A 15,000-nucleotide genomic window follows, 5' to 3' on the forward strand; every position below is an offset into this window, starting at 1 on the left:
TTCTTTGGTCAGCATAGATGCTTGGGACCATAGTATTTTCTACCTTTCTACCGAGAAATTACTCTAACTTGTTGGACAAGGTGGGCAAGATAGTGATTTCTTGTCTCATTTGTTCCTCAGGACCCTGAATTATCTCTGCCACCTGTGTTACTTTAAGTTGCTCCCTGTGCATCAAGTTGTAGAATAGCTGGTGGACCTGTGCAACTGTGGTATGAAAGAATCTCTAGAATAGACCTTTACAATGGATTCCAATGTCATAAGAGCATAGGAGGTTAGTAGGCTATTGACTCTAAGGTGTCTACAAGCCTAGCCATGTTGCATCCGTGTTCCCTTATGGACCAAGATATATAGTCTATGTTTGGGCACAAATCTAAGATCAGCACTAGCTGCCCCTGTCTTAAGAGGAACATAGTTGAAACCCCTGGTGTAAATATATGGCTTCCCATTCAATTGTCCAGGTTATGCTTAAATAAGGTAATTGAGGATCTCTGTTTTACATGAATTGGGAGTTTGTTCCAGAGGTGCCAACTTCTGGGAAATATATCTGTCTCTCCAGCGTGTCCTGTTAATATCGCAGGCTAGGTTAAGATCCCTAGAGTGAGTGAATCTTGTCCCATTGGATTTGTGGATGTGCAGCAGCTTCATCAAGGCAGTGTCTGAGACTGCTGTGTAGGCCAGGCACAAGTTGCCTCTAAGCAGTCTATATGATACTGAGTAAAATGATAGGGCCTTCAGTCTGTCCATGTAGGTCATGTGCTGTAGGCCCCGAATTTACTTGGTGAGAAACCTCTGAAGTCTCTCCAGTTGCTGCAGAAGTCTGGTGAGGTACATACAGAAGGGAGGGTTGTATTCTATTACTGGTCTGCTGAGAGCCGAGTACAGGGGAGTTATAACCTCCTTAGCTTTGGATGCTGTACCCTTGCTTATGAGGTGTTAAACACAGAAAGCCTTTCTTACTACTGTAGACACCTGATGATCATAATTAAGGCTGCTGTCAACTTGTGTTCCTAAATCTGTCACCACTGCATTTGAACTTAGGGAGATATTATTAATGTTGTAATTAGCAGAGGTTTCTCCTTTGCCAAAGTGGATAATAATGATTTTTTTAGTTTAAGTCAATGGCTTTGACACCAGTCCTTTGTCTATGTAAGCCCATTTTGTAGTATGTTGACATCTTTGGGGGAATCGATGATTGCACTCAGTTTACAGGCATCAGCAAACTTGGTAAGCCATAGGCCATCTGTTTTCGCCTGAACTTCTGAAAAATAGATACAAAACATTAGGGGGCCTAGCACAGATCCTCATGGAACAGCACTGGTAACAGGTCTGCTAATAAAGTTGGCATCCCCAGTTTTGACTGAATATGTTCTGTTTGTGAGCCAGGTGGCAACACATCTAGTGACATAAGGGTTAATCCCCAGCTGGGCGAGTTTCTCAATGATGCCTGAATGAGGGATTGTGTCAAAGGCCTTGGTCAGGTAAAGATAGGCAGTATGAATTATTTTGCCTTCATCCAGAGCCTTGGTGACATTCTCAAAGAAGTCCACCAGGTTTAGCAGACAAGATCTGCTCTTAAAGCCAAACTGGGTCAGGTCAAGAGTTTGAAGGTCACCTATATCCTTGTTAAGATCCATAATGATTCTCTCAATGGCCTTGCAGATAAGGCTGGTTAGGCTTAGTTCCTGGGGTAGGTTGAGGGACCCCCTTTGTGCAAGGGGATTACATTTGCTGTTTTCCACTTAGCTAGGAGAAAGCTAGTGCTTAGACTGAGATTGAAGAGCGTGCTCAGCATTTCTCCTAACTCCTGTTTTAGACCATTTAATAAGCAGCCTGGGATGTTGTCTGGTCCTGTAGAGGCTATGTTTTTGGCCTTGGAGAGTGCAACTATTACCTGCTGTCTGGAGATACTAGACAGAGGACTGGTGACAGGTATGTTTGTTATGGGGTATGATTGATGGGGACAGGGGATGAAGTTTTCAACAAAACTGTCCGCTAGCAGGTTGGCGATGCCCTCAGGTTCAGTATAAGTGCTACTGTCCACAGCTAGTTTGGCCCAAAGCTGGGCCTTCCCTTTTAGATTTCAGATGTAGCTAAAGAATGCTTTGTGATTTACCTTAGCTATGGTTGCTAATTTAGTTTCGTAATTACATTTAGAGGACTTTACAAGATGTCTAATCTGCTTGTTTTTGCTTTGGAGGGAGTTCTTTCTTTGCAGGGACAATTCCCTCTTGTTTTTTGATGGCACTTTCTTTCTTTTATTGTATAACTTATTTATGCTGAATGTTCACCTGGGTGGCTTATTTTTTTGTGAAGATCTTGACTTGATCCGTTCTGGTACGGCTGAGTCTATACATTTATATAGGTGTTTATACAGGACATTTGTTTATACTTCAGTAAAGGGGTCATTGCTGTCAGTGTTGGCAGGGGACCTGAAACTATTGATGCCATCACTCAGTAGACTACTAGGAACTGAAATTTGATACAAAAAAGTCAAAGCAGCTGCACAAATCAAAAGTAGACTACAACTGGGTATTTATACATGTTTCTAGCAGTGATGCAGTTTGTACTAAGGATATCTGAGATAAATAACTATGCCTCTTACAAAGTTGTTAGAGCAAGATATAGTGAAGGGATGAACCAGAAAAAGAGAAATCTGAAATTCTACAGTATCCACCTACATAGAACACTGCGAAATAACTAAGCTAGTTGTGCTGTAGATAGGTGCAAATCGGAAAGCTATAAAATCTGTCATAGTACAAGAGAACAGATCAGTTACCTCTGGGTCAAGAGCATTTACAGATGCACAACAGAGATATTCTTATGTAGAAAAAAAAAACCTCCTAGGAGTAATTTATGGAGATGAGCAAGTCCATGAATAGATATACGGCAAAAACAAAAAATTGCAAAACGATACAAACACTTGCAAAGCACATTCAGAACATGTTTTCGAATGTACCTGCAAGACTGCAGAGCATACTTTAGTTACAGAAGTTAAGTCTGAAAGTGAAATTCAGACCAGGCAAGAATTTATACTTAATAAATATGCAGAGTATAGCATATTAGCCAGAGAAGCATGAAGATTGCTTAAAAAAAGAAATAGTCTTTGGCTCAATCCACAATTGCCAACGACAGAAGAAAAAGTTAAAGAATTCCAGGGACATAATGGCACTGATTTAGAAATGCACTGATTGAAATAAGTTGCACTGAATGGCTGTCTGGTGCAAAAATTGTTTAATTTAAATAAGCCTTTTACTCTGTATATGAAGCTAATTATTTGAGGTTCCCTGGAATAAATACACAGACAGACACAAGAAGTACAAGTGTGTGTGATTAGTACATTAAAGTCTATATTATTCGGATGAGGATAGCTCATTTTGTCATATGACAATTGTCTACATTGCAGAAGTCAGTAATTCAGAAGATGTGTCTGTAAATGGGAAATTATGCATATAGTCATGTAACATCTTAGCTGTACTCTTCAACATGCTGCAGCATACTCAACCCTTAAGTCACCCAAGATAATAGCCACCTTATACATACAACCTACATTTATACAGCCCCATAATACATAAGCTAAAATTAAACATTAAAATTAAATGCTTATCTTACAATCAACATATCTTCCTCAAATTAAAACTCAGTGGCGACATCTATCCAAACCCTGGACCAGCTACATCCCCACAAACCTTTAACGCTACAACCCTCACACAAACCACACCCCTCCAGTACAACATAACACTACTACTTCTTCCCTTAACATTACAGATATAAACATTAGAAGCATCTACAGTAAAGTACCAGACTTGCATGCCTGGCTTAACCTACATGCTCCAGATATAGTAGTACTGACTGAAACCTGGCTAAAAAAGATACAAAAGATAATGAAATTCTACCCCCAAACTATACTATACTAAGAGAAGACAGACAAAATAAAAGAGCTATTGGAGTTGCAGTAGTATAGAAAAAGTCTCTGCAGCTTACCCCTTCACCACTAAATCCTCCACAATTTGGTAAGTCAGAAAGTGTTACATGTACCCTAAAACACAGCCAAGACAAGACATTATCCACCATAGGTGCAGTGGTTAGCATTGTCGCCTCACACCAAGAGGCTCTCTGGTTCGATACTCGACTGGAACGCCTTCTGTGTGGAGTCTGTATGTCCTACCCATGGTCAAGTGACATTTAAAGACATGCAGGTAGGTGCGTGCGTGATTGGGTGTGCCTTCTTTGAAGGTTGGGCATCAGGCTGGCACCTCGGCACCATAAAAATCCACTGCCAATCATTAGCGGACCGGAGTTCCACTGTGGCGACTCCAAACTGGGAAAAGCCAAAAGACATTAGTTTTAGGTACGTTATTTACCACCCGGTAATAAGCTGTCTGTTGCAGAAGACTGCTTATGCTGGGTCTCATCCAACATCTCCCAACAAAAATTTATACTGGATGATTTTAATATTGACTGTCTCTCTCTCTCTTTCTCTGACTAACCTAACTAATCAATAAATGTCTATGATCTCTCACAGCTAATCACCACTTCCACCCGTTACAATAAAAACATCACTAACTTACCTCTGTGCCTCATAAAATCTTTACCTCAGGTACCCTTTCAGATGCCTTAGGTGATCATTTCCCTACCTATGTATTAAGAAAGCAAGCTAATATTCAAAAGCAGCCACTTTTCAAAATAGCATATAACCACAAGCATTTCAACAAAGAATCCTTTATTTCTTGTCTAAAACTATATAATTGTAATGCTGTAAAATACATTCCATTAGATGTTGCAATAGTTCTATTTAATTCTACTTTCTTGAATATCCTAAATTAACTTCCTCTGGTCAGAAGAAAAGAGAGGTAGGGCCAAACCTGCCCCCTGGTTGTATTGAAACACAAAACACCTTATGGAATCCATGGCTGTCCAGTAAAACAAAAACAAATGTCCAAAAATTCAGAGAAATCAGAAACCAAAGTAAAACTCAAATTAATTTAGATTAAAAAAAAACACACTATACTGACCTGCCACATAAAAACTACAAAAATCCCAAAACATTTTGGTCCTCTATAAACCAGCTGCTCAATCCCAGCTGCACCACTCAACCATCTGCTACACTTAACAGTATCAACAACTCTACCGACTGTGCTGATACTTAACTCTCATTTCATTCATTCAGTCTCATCACTAATACCAACAAGGAAACAACAGCACCACCTATCATTTCTCTTCATAACCTCTCCTTCCAACCAGTCCCCACTACTTACATAAAAAAACTATTACTCAAATTGAAACCCACCTCCTTAGTCCCCAATAACCTAATTTGTGAATACCTTAAGATGGCTGCAGAAGTAATAGACTACCCCATCTCAATTCTAATAAATCACTCCATCAGTGAAGCATTTGTCCGTATTCTTTGGAAAAAAAGTCACATTCTTCCCCTCCACAAAGGAGGGCATTCAACTGACCTCTCGAACTACAGGCCAGTTGCCATCCTCTCCCCCCTAGAAAAATAGTTGAAAAATGCATCCAGTTGCAGCTCTTACATTACCTCATAAAAACGAACCTATTCTCTTCATCTCAGCATAGCTTTTGTCACTACCACAGTACCTCTACTGATTTACTTAGTTTCACCAGTACAGTAAACATAAGTAGGAATGATGGAAACCTACTGTCTACCGTCTTTCTTGATTTATCCAAGGCCTTTGACATGGTCTTTCACTCTATTCTTCTACACAAACTTCATAAGCTAAGACTGTATACCACTGCTATGTCATGGTTCGGTATCTACCTCCAAAATAGAGCTTAAGCTCTCAGGTAGCACAAAGGTATCTCATCCTTCCTCTGTCCCAGTCGGTGTACCACAAGGATTAGTTTTGGTGCCCTTTCTCTTTAACATCTTCATCAGTGACCTACATAAAGCCTGTAAAACTGCATCCCTAGTAGAGTATGCAGATGACACCATAGTTATCTGCATCACAAAAAACATCATCAAATTACAAGACGTTACCCAGGAGTCCTTCTTCTGTATAGAAACCTGACTGACATCTGCCCAGCTATTCTTTAACCCAAGTGTATCCAAACTAATCCTGTTTACTCCCAAACAGCATAAAGACAACAAAACCTCCTTCACAGTTACCTCATCCAACAAAACAAAAATTAAAACTGTCACACATACTAAATTGTTAGGCATCTGTGTATATGAGAGTGTAAAATATGACACACACAAACACATCCCAAATGCAGTGCAAACATTGCATACACCAGAAACTACATTCTCTGTATTGAGCCAAACCCTTCTTCTTAGACATTAAGAAAACACATTGCTGTTCTTTTGCCAACACTAATCTATTTTGCATTCATCCTTAACAACATCCAGGTGATCTTGTTAAACAAATTTGAGCAATGGTGCTACAAAATAGCACAATTTGCTGCCAACCTTCCACATCGAACCCACCACTTTGCTGCCCTAAGGGAATTGCTGTGGCTGCAATTCCCACATTATCAGACCTACTCACAACTTCCACAAATCCACAACATTGCGTATAAACCTAACAAATGTCCATCCATCTCCATCCTCATACAAATATATAACCCTTGCAGGTCATTATGTTCATTGGATGAATACATGTATCCAAACCCAACAATTCTGCTGACAAATCACTATTTTCGCGCCACCTCACTAAATCCTGGAACTCCATCCCACTAGTAGAATTACAGGAACACTCCCCAGAATCATTTAAAACTCAACTAAATCCCTACCTACTCAGTTGCCAGCTCTGTACATGTGATGTTCCTGGATAATCTCCAAACCCTTACTGTCACCTCTTTTATGTAACCGGTCATAATACAGCTACTTCTTCACAATCTCTAACTATCTCACTATCATCTAGCCCACTCCACTACTATCTCTATTTTCCTTTTACCTGGACCTGCTCAATACTCCTTCATAATATGTAACCATTGTAACAATCGTCATCCTATAATTACTTCACTTTCTCCTACTCAGTATTTATTTACATGTGATTCCTTTTAAAAATAACTAGACTCTTATAATCTTAATATTACTGACATTTTACTGTATTCTTGTTTTAACTGTCATATCACTACTATTCTGTGTAAGTTCATTCACTGTACTATGTATGAACATTTACTATTCTATGTATGTTCATTTATTGTTTTTTATTAACTGTTATATCATTATTAATCTATGCATGTATGTATGTATGTACATTTGTTATGTAAATCTTGTATAACTGCTTTCTACTCAGTCTGTGAGATGGAACATTTCTCCCTGGGCCTCCACTGAATATGAGACCGGTGGCCAGTCAGACTTTCCCAGGAAGCAACAGCAATAAATTAATAAATAGTATCTAGTCTATACTATCAGCAGTTGTATAGACAAGTAAAGAGAACTATAGAGTGGGGAAAAAGTATCATGATAATGAGCAGCAACAGTAGATATGAAAATGGTCATCTTGCTGTTTTGGCATACAGGAATACCCCTTGCATTGACTGTTTCTACCATTCAGCTGCTAATAGGCAGATGACTGAAAAGCAGATTATCTAATTCATTTATAGTACTGGTGCTTGAAATATAATGCAAAGTAAGGGAACTGGAGGAGAGAAAACAGCTGATGAATAAATACAATTATGACTGAAAATTTAGAAGCCTACCAAATGGATGGTTGGATACAGAGTAAGAATGCAAAAACACAGGAAAGCTTTACAGTATAAAGCTGAAGTTAGTTGGCCAAGGAACTGATCCTAGATCCAAGTTTATTTTTGGGGAGATGGAAAGATGTACTGTAGGGTAGTAGACATCTATATAACACAGATATGTCAGAATCAAAATCCAAGGAAGGTGATAAACCAGAAATATCATAATCAATCCACTGCAGGAAATAAAACAGTGAGAATTGTAATAGTCAAGATTTGTAGAGAGAATGGCTCTGCCAGTCATGTATAAAAATAAATAAATAAATAAAATAAAAATCGTAGTGTAGCATGAACTGTTCCAAAAGGAAGAATAGATATTCCAACCAAATAGTCCTGCAACATACTCCTGATTTAGATCATCATTGGAAAAAAAAAAAGTAAAGAAACAGATAAACAAAGGTTTAGTGTGAGAGGTAATAATAATATTGAATATTGAAAGTTGCATTTATTAAAATGTCTGTTGAATGTGCACAAATAGTGCTACTTAATGTAAATAGTTCATGACATGCTTAGTGTAATGCTATAATTAATTTACAATGAACATCCTAACTTAATGCAAACTGTATCATAGATGTTACAGAGATCTGCATGTATTGCTGTATACATTCATTCTAGAGGACAGTCTAAATTAAAACCTCATGCAAGCATGAATCATATGCAAAGTAATTGTGTTGTTGCTCAGCATTCTGATAAATGTTAATGTGCTGCATGGCAACATTTATATGTTATTAGGCTAGGAGCATATATATAGTGCATGTGCTGTTACTGAGCATTCTGGCAAACATTCATATGGTACATGGTATTATTTATCAAATGCTGCTTCCATGGTGGCCACTCTTTACTGAAAACAGCGGTTGTGGAATTGGTGGAAAGTCCCTAATAAACACTACTGATGTCAGAATATGTGGGCAGTTATTACTGAATGCTGCTGTCAATGGTGCTGTGGTGTTGGTGGGAAGTCCCTGCTGAATATTCATCCACGTTGTTGATAGGCAGCCCTTACTAAACAACTCTGCCAAAGTGTTGATGGAGAGTCTTTACTGACCATTGCTGATATAATTTTAATAGCAGTTCCACTTGAGCACTGTTGCCATAGTGGGCGTATGCTGCCCATTCTGAACTTTGTTACTGTGGTATTGATGGGTAGACCGTACTGCATATGATTGCCATCATTTATCATGCAGGCCTCTGCTGAACACTGCTGCTGTAATGTTGGCATGCAGTCCCTAATGAACAATGCTGCTGCCTTGTTGGTGAGCAGTCCCTTCTGAAAGCTTTTACCATGATGTTGATGGCCACTCCCTACTAATAACTTTTACCATGGTGTAGTTGGCCAGTCTTGATTGAATGCATCTGCCATGATATCTATGGGTTAGCCATACTGAGCACAGCTGTAGTGATGCTGGATGTGGTGGTACCTTGAGAACACTGGTTGTGTGGTTTTCTTAGTAAGTCCCTAAAGACAATTGCTGCCATGGTGTTGATAGGCAGTCCATATGAAGCACATGTGCTAGTTGGAAGTCCCTCCTAAACACTACTTCATTGGTTTTGAGGAGCAGTCCCTACTGAACATTGCTGCCATGTTGTTGATAACAGTTCCTACAAGTACTGCATCCATGAAGTCGATTGGCAGTCTGTATGGAGCTGTCATAGTGCTGGTGGGCATTCTGTACTAACCTCTGCAGTATTGGTAGTGGAGGGTAGTCTTTACTGAATGCTAGTGCTATGGAGTTGCAGGCAACCTGTGATGAGCAATACTTTAATGTTGTTTTTGAGTGATCCGTAATGAACACTGCTAAGACATCTCATATATTCAAGGCTACCTCTGAAATGTTACAAAATGTTATGTTCTAGTACAACAGGTCCAGTCTCTTGTATTATGAAATGCTCTTGTGGCACTGTACTGTATAACATTACAGTAACAGAAGTTCCCAACACTGTATTATTTCCTGACTCGTGATAAACGACCAGTTAAAATAAAAATTGAATTGCATGTTCTCCAGCAGTGCTTCATGAGATGCATTAAGATGTACTCACAAAAGAGCTTGGATTGCTTTATCTTGAAAGCCACTTTGCAGTGTACTGAAAAGTCTAATAAAACAATACACAGTGATTAATAAAATTACAGTTTTTTGCAAGGTGCTTTTGTTTGTCATATTTATACACACAGCTGGTGTTGTTGCACAGTCCTCGTGAATGACGTCTATTGTACAGCTGTTAAGTTTGTGTCTCTACCATGGCAAGACAGAAGAGAAACATACATCTTTAGTTCCTCTTCTGCTTACCTGCACTTTGGATTGCTCATAATAAAGATAAACTACCTGTTGGATTGAAATGATTAATTACTGGAAATATTACCAGCATGCACTCAGAGATAGATAAGAAAGAAATAAAGGGCCTACGTCACTTTCTTAAAGTAGAACTGGTCAAGGCTGCACAGTTTATGGATTAGCAGGGGGGCCCATTTTATGTTCCCATTTTGATGTCTTTGTGTGTGTGTGTGTGTGTGTGTGTGTGTGTGTGTGTGTGTGTGTGTGTGTGTGTGTGTGTATGTGTGTGTGTTCTATATTATATTATATTATATGCAGTCTGAGACCTCATTATAAAATAGCTTTTAAAATGGACCTCCAGCTGTAGCAGACAGTTTCTTGTGCTGCATGAAATAGTTAACTCTTAAAAGTAGACTCTTAATCCAATAGAGTGTTCATTTTGGTATCTTGAAGTCTGATATTCTGACTTTTTGCTGTACTTGAATATAGTGCATCATATACTTTTTTATGTGCTTTTTGTCCTTGAGTGTTAATTGTTCATAAGAGTAAAAAAAGTGTAGATAAATAGAAAAAGACTGCATGAAATAATGAAGTTGTAGTTGTGTGCAGTAAAGGTAACATTTCTGTCAGGACGCATGGGGCAACACAGTAAACATCTTGCACATTTTGCTGTAAAATTAGATGGCTTTATCTTGCCTACTGTTGGAGGAACAATTGTGCTTTACCTCACTTGTCATACTACAAAATGTTTTATTGTGTTAAGCAAACCCGGCTCTCTGTTCCAGGAATGGATGTTAAGTGGGGGGAGAAGTATATTGTGATTGGCAGTGATGGAGTAGACCTATCAGCTGGCATTCAACTTTTCTTTAGTGTTAGAAATGTTAAGTGCTATTAATACTGTCTCTGAAGACATATTGAATCTAGATAAGGGTGTAACATATTTAAAGATAGACGCAAAGATTAATGGTGCCTTTTTTTTCTTTTAAGTCATGGATATAACAGAGATCATTAAAGGAAAAGTGGAAAGTGATGAAGATAAACAGTACTTCATTCCATTCTACCCGTAAGTTCTGCTGATTTTTTTTTTCACAAGACTTATGACTCTTCTCATTTCAGAAGTAATTGTATAATTGCTTAGAATTTTAAGAATTTTATTTGTGAACACTTTTTTATACCTGTTAAAATATTTTCAGAATAAAACTAGTAAAAAATGTTTTCAGAAAGCACCTAGTTGTGTTTTTTCTTGTACGTAAGTCCACTTGTGCACACGTTTGGACTAGATGTTATCTTTGTCTGTAGCTGCCATCAACACCTAACACTGTACCTCCGTGTTTCCCCAGATATGATATTGTGCTGCTCGTTTTCTATAACCATACTGTGCTGAGCAAAGTTTCACTAAACTCTACGGTTTGTTAAATAGATGCTTTTAACATCAAGTAGTGGGGACAGTGTCATTCTAAGAAGTTTCCTTGAGATCACAGGATTGGGACAATGCATATAAACTCATGCACCATGTATAAGAATGCAGCCTAATCTGTAAAGGCTCATCAGTGCAGTCAAGATAGTGGTGTGCCAGCAGCAGTGGATGAAATATTTATTGATATCCCACGATGTCGCCACCTGCATTTCAGAAATACAGCTGCCTTCCAAGCTGTACACACTATCTCTTGGAGGGCTGTTTTTTTTCCCAGCTGTGTGAGAAATTACAAGTATCCCTTTTCTACTACAGTAGCCAGTGTTCTGCCTGGTTACATAGCTTCCCCACTTGATCAGACTAATTCTTTCATCGTGATAAAAAATAAATATCATACAGCTGCCCTGAGATAATGGCATTAACCTTTGATTCTGAACTAATTCAGCAGGCTGTATACCCTCTTCTGCAATCTCAGATCATCAAATGTTTTCTCTCTTTCTCATTTCTGCACTCATGAGCATGTCCACTGTCTGCCTGCCCATGCTATGATACTGGATGTCAGACTAGAAGAGGGTGTCTACATCTGTACCACTCATTTATTTTGTACTGCTCACACTGACTGGCTCTTTCTGGAGAAGATGTTCTTCGTTTTCCATTGCTGCAGTCCTTACTATTGGGTATAGTCCGCATCCAGTCGGCCCGAATACCAGAGTATAAGGCTGACGTCGGTCAGGGCGCATTAGACTGACGTCAGTACGTCAGGGTACTAATGCGCATGACCGGCGTCATATCCTCAGTCTTTTGCGGCGTGGTCGATGCAGAAGCAGTTTTGCGAGTGCAGGTTGGCGTTCTGAAATATTTCGAAACCGGAGTTTCAGACCGAATCAGAGTTGGCTAAGTACCCGTTGGGAACATTTTGGTTTTTCTTGCCTCAGTATTTAACGGATGTCAGAAAAAGTGAATAACTGTATTTCTTGTGGGAAACAAATACCTCATAGGGATTACCATACATTGTGTATACCTTGTTTAGGGCCTGAGCACGGCGTTGTTGGTTGCGCTCTTGTGCTAGGTTTAACAAGCGCACTATTAAGAGGAGGTTAGACTGTGCCAGATTAGTGTTTGGGAAGCGTTGCAATTATAAAATGCCGTCGGAAGCTCCGGCGCTTCGTCAAGAAGCGCAAGGACAAAACAGCGAAGCCTAGGGTTGATGAACCGGCAGTCCCGGACGTCGGTTCTTTAGGTGGCTCAGTGGAGCCAGAGGTTTTGCCAGGAGTTTCTATGGAGTCTCAGGCAGAAACTTTACTGTTACAGGATGTACCCTCTCAGGAGGCAGGCCAGGCTGAGGGGCTTCTCAGGTAACTATTCTTCCCTCTCTTCCCAAAGTAGTTAGAGCCTCTCCTTCTGTTGCCAAAACTTCTTTTAGAGGTAGGCCAACTTCAGCTTCAGTAGGGGCTTCTCCTAGCCTTTCGGGTTCTGTGCCTAAGAAACATATGCTTAAAATGGCAGAAGATTTGATTACTATGATTAGAGGTTCTATGGGCCCTCCTGATAAGAGGCCTAGAGTGGAATCAGAGTTTGACAGTTTTGAACAGGGTTCAGGGGCTTCTGAGTCTTCTGCGGAAGATTTGCAGGAGTATCCTCATTATTCTGATTCTGATGTGGATGATGCCACTCCTTGGCTTCTCCTCCTGAGGATTTTCATTTTCAGAGACTCTGCATTCCATGAGGGAGCACTTTAAATGGGAAGGCCAGGATTACTCTGATTCAGGAAGAGGCTTAGGGAATTCTTGTTTTACCCCAGCATAGGCCCTTAGCTATACCTCCTGTGTTGAATGTGGTGGAAGATGTTTTTGCAGAGGCCTCCCTGAACCCTGATTCTTTGCCTCCTGCTCCTGTTAAACCTGATAGGTACTATAGGGTGCCCGAAGCTCATAAGTATTTGTTTAAGAGTCCTAGGGCGGACCCAGAAACTGTTTCTCAGGGGCCTAAAGGTGTTAAGGCCTCTGTGGTTAACAATCCTGTTCCCACTGACAAAGAGGCAAGGGCGTTAGATAGGTGGGGTAAGAAAGTGTATACTTCTTCCACTCTAGCCATGAGGCGTTGAATTGTCAGTTTCACATGCTGAAATATCAAAATTATCTCCTTTCACAATTAAAATCTAAGGTGGATGCTTTGGCGGAAGGTATTGATTGTAAAGACTTGCTGGATTTAGTTTATGTGTCTGAACAAGTGGGCAAGCATTCTTTGCAATGTGGTTTTGATGCTGTGCAGGCCTCCTCGAGGGTGGCTGCCACTAGTTCTGTTCTTCAGGCATGCCTGGTTGAGGGATCAAAATTTGGCTGAGCATGTTAAGACAAGGATTTTGGATGCTCCTTTACAGTCTGATGTGTTGTTTGGTTCACCTGTGGAAGCAGTTTTAAAGAAAATGGAGGACAAAGCTAAGTCTATGCAAACTGTTAAAGATTTTTGCAGGTACAGCCACGAAGTTTAGTAGAAATTGGCCTGCTAAGGGGTGGACATATCCTGCTTATGATTCCCAGTCTAGGGGTAGGTCTAGACGTGGTAGGGGCAGGGCTCAAGGTTCTTTTAGGCCTAGAACAGGGAGTTCACCTGCTCAGACTTCTGGTGAGGGCAGGGGTCAGTCCTTTCGTAAACAGACCCAATGACCTGCCTTTTCAGCTGCCAGTAGATTCTCGTCTGGCAGCTCCTTTGGAAGGACGACTGTCTCTTTTCAAAGAAAATTGGGATTTAATTACTCAAGACAGATGGGTGTTGGACATCATTCAGCCAGTCCCTGTATCAGAAAGGGGCCTAGGATTTTATTTTCATGTTCCTAGTACCAAAAACGGGGTACACGTGGAGACTGCTTTTGGATTTATCTCTCCTCAACACTTATCTGGACATTCCCAAGTTCAAGATGTTGACGTTACAACAGCTTTTACCCCTGCTGGGCAAAGATCACTGGATGGTAACTTTAGATCTCAAGGAAGCTTACCTTCATGTGCCTATCAGGCTAAGTTACAGGAAGTATCTGCGGTTTCGAGCTGGAGATTCTCATTATCAGTTCTCTGCATTGCCCTTTGGCTTATCTACTGCCCAGAGTATTCACAAAGGTTCTGGCTCCAGTGATAGCTTACTTCAGGCTACAAGGACTTCAAATCTATCCTTATTTAGACGACTGCCTGATTCTGGCTCAAGAAAAGGAAGACCTTCTACAGCATCTGGAATATCTTATAGCAGTGCTAAGATGCCTAGGGTATTCTGTGAACGAAATAAAGTCCAGTCTAGTACCCTCTCAAGACATGTGCTTTCTGGGTGTGAGACTGAATACAGCAGCCCAGATGGCCTTTTAACCCCGGACAAACAAAAGAGTCTATCCCTTTACTTCCATCAACTATCTCATCAGTCCGTGCTGACTGCAGAGACAGTCCTTCAAGCATTAGGGTTCATGGCATCTTGTATTCTGGTGCTTCCCAATGCCAAACTGCATATGAGGAAGTTACAATGGTATCTCAAAAATGTATGGACACAGCACTGCCAGGATTTAGACACTGTCATTCAAATAATACCTTGCCTTCAAAGGGAATTTTTGTGGTGGGCTCAGGAATG

At 40.1% G+C, this 15,000-nt stretch overlaps 1 protein-coding gene across 1 annotated transcript in view; it reads left to right on the forward strand.

Annotated features, from left to right (window-relative positions):
• Window positions 1–15,000, forward strand: part of DOCK2 (dedicator of cytokinesis 2) — a 4,134,711-nt gene that overhangs the window by 630,142 nt on the left and 3,489,569 nt on the right. The window contains exon 11 of the mRNA XM_044069535.1: window positions 10,965–11,040. Within this exon, the coding sequence (XP_043925470.1) occupies window positions 10,965–11,040 (76 nt within the window). The remainder of the gene's footprint in view (window positions 1–10,964; window positions 11,041–15,000) is intronic.

This window comes from Protopterus annectens, chromosome 4.part0, assembly GCF_019279795.1.
Source record: "Protopterus annectens isolate FY-2018-M chromosome 4.part0, PAN1.0, whole genome shotgun sequence".
In the NCBI taxonomy this organism is placed as follows: domain Eukaryota; kingdom Metazoa; phylum Chordata; order Ceratodontiformes; family Protopteridae; genus Protopterus; species Protopterus annectens.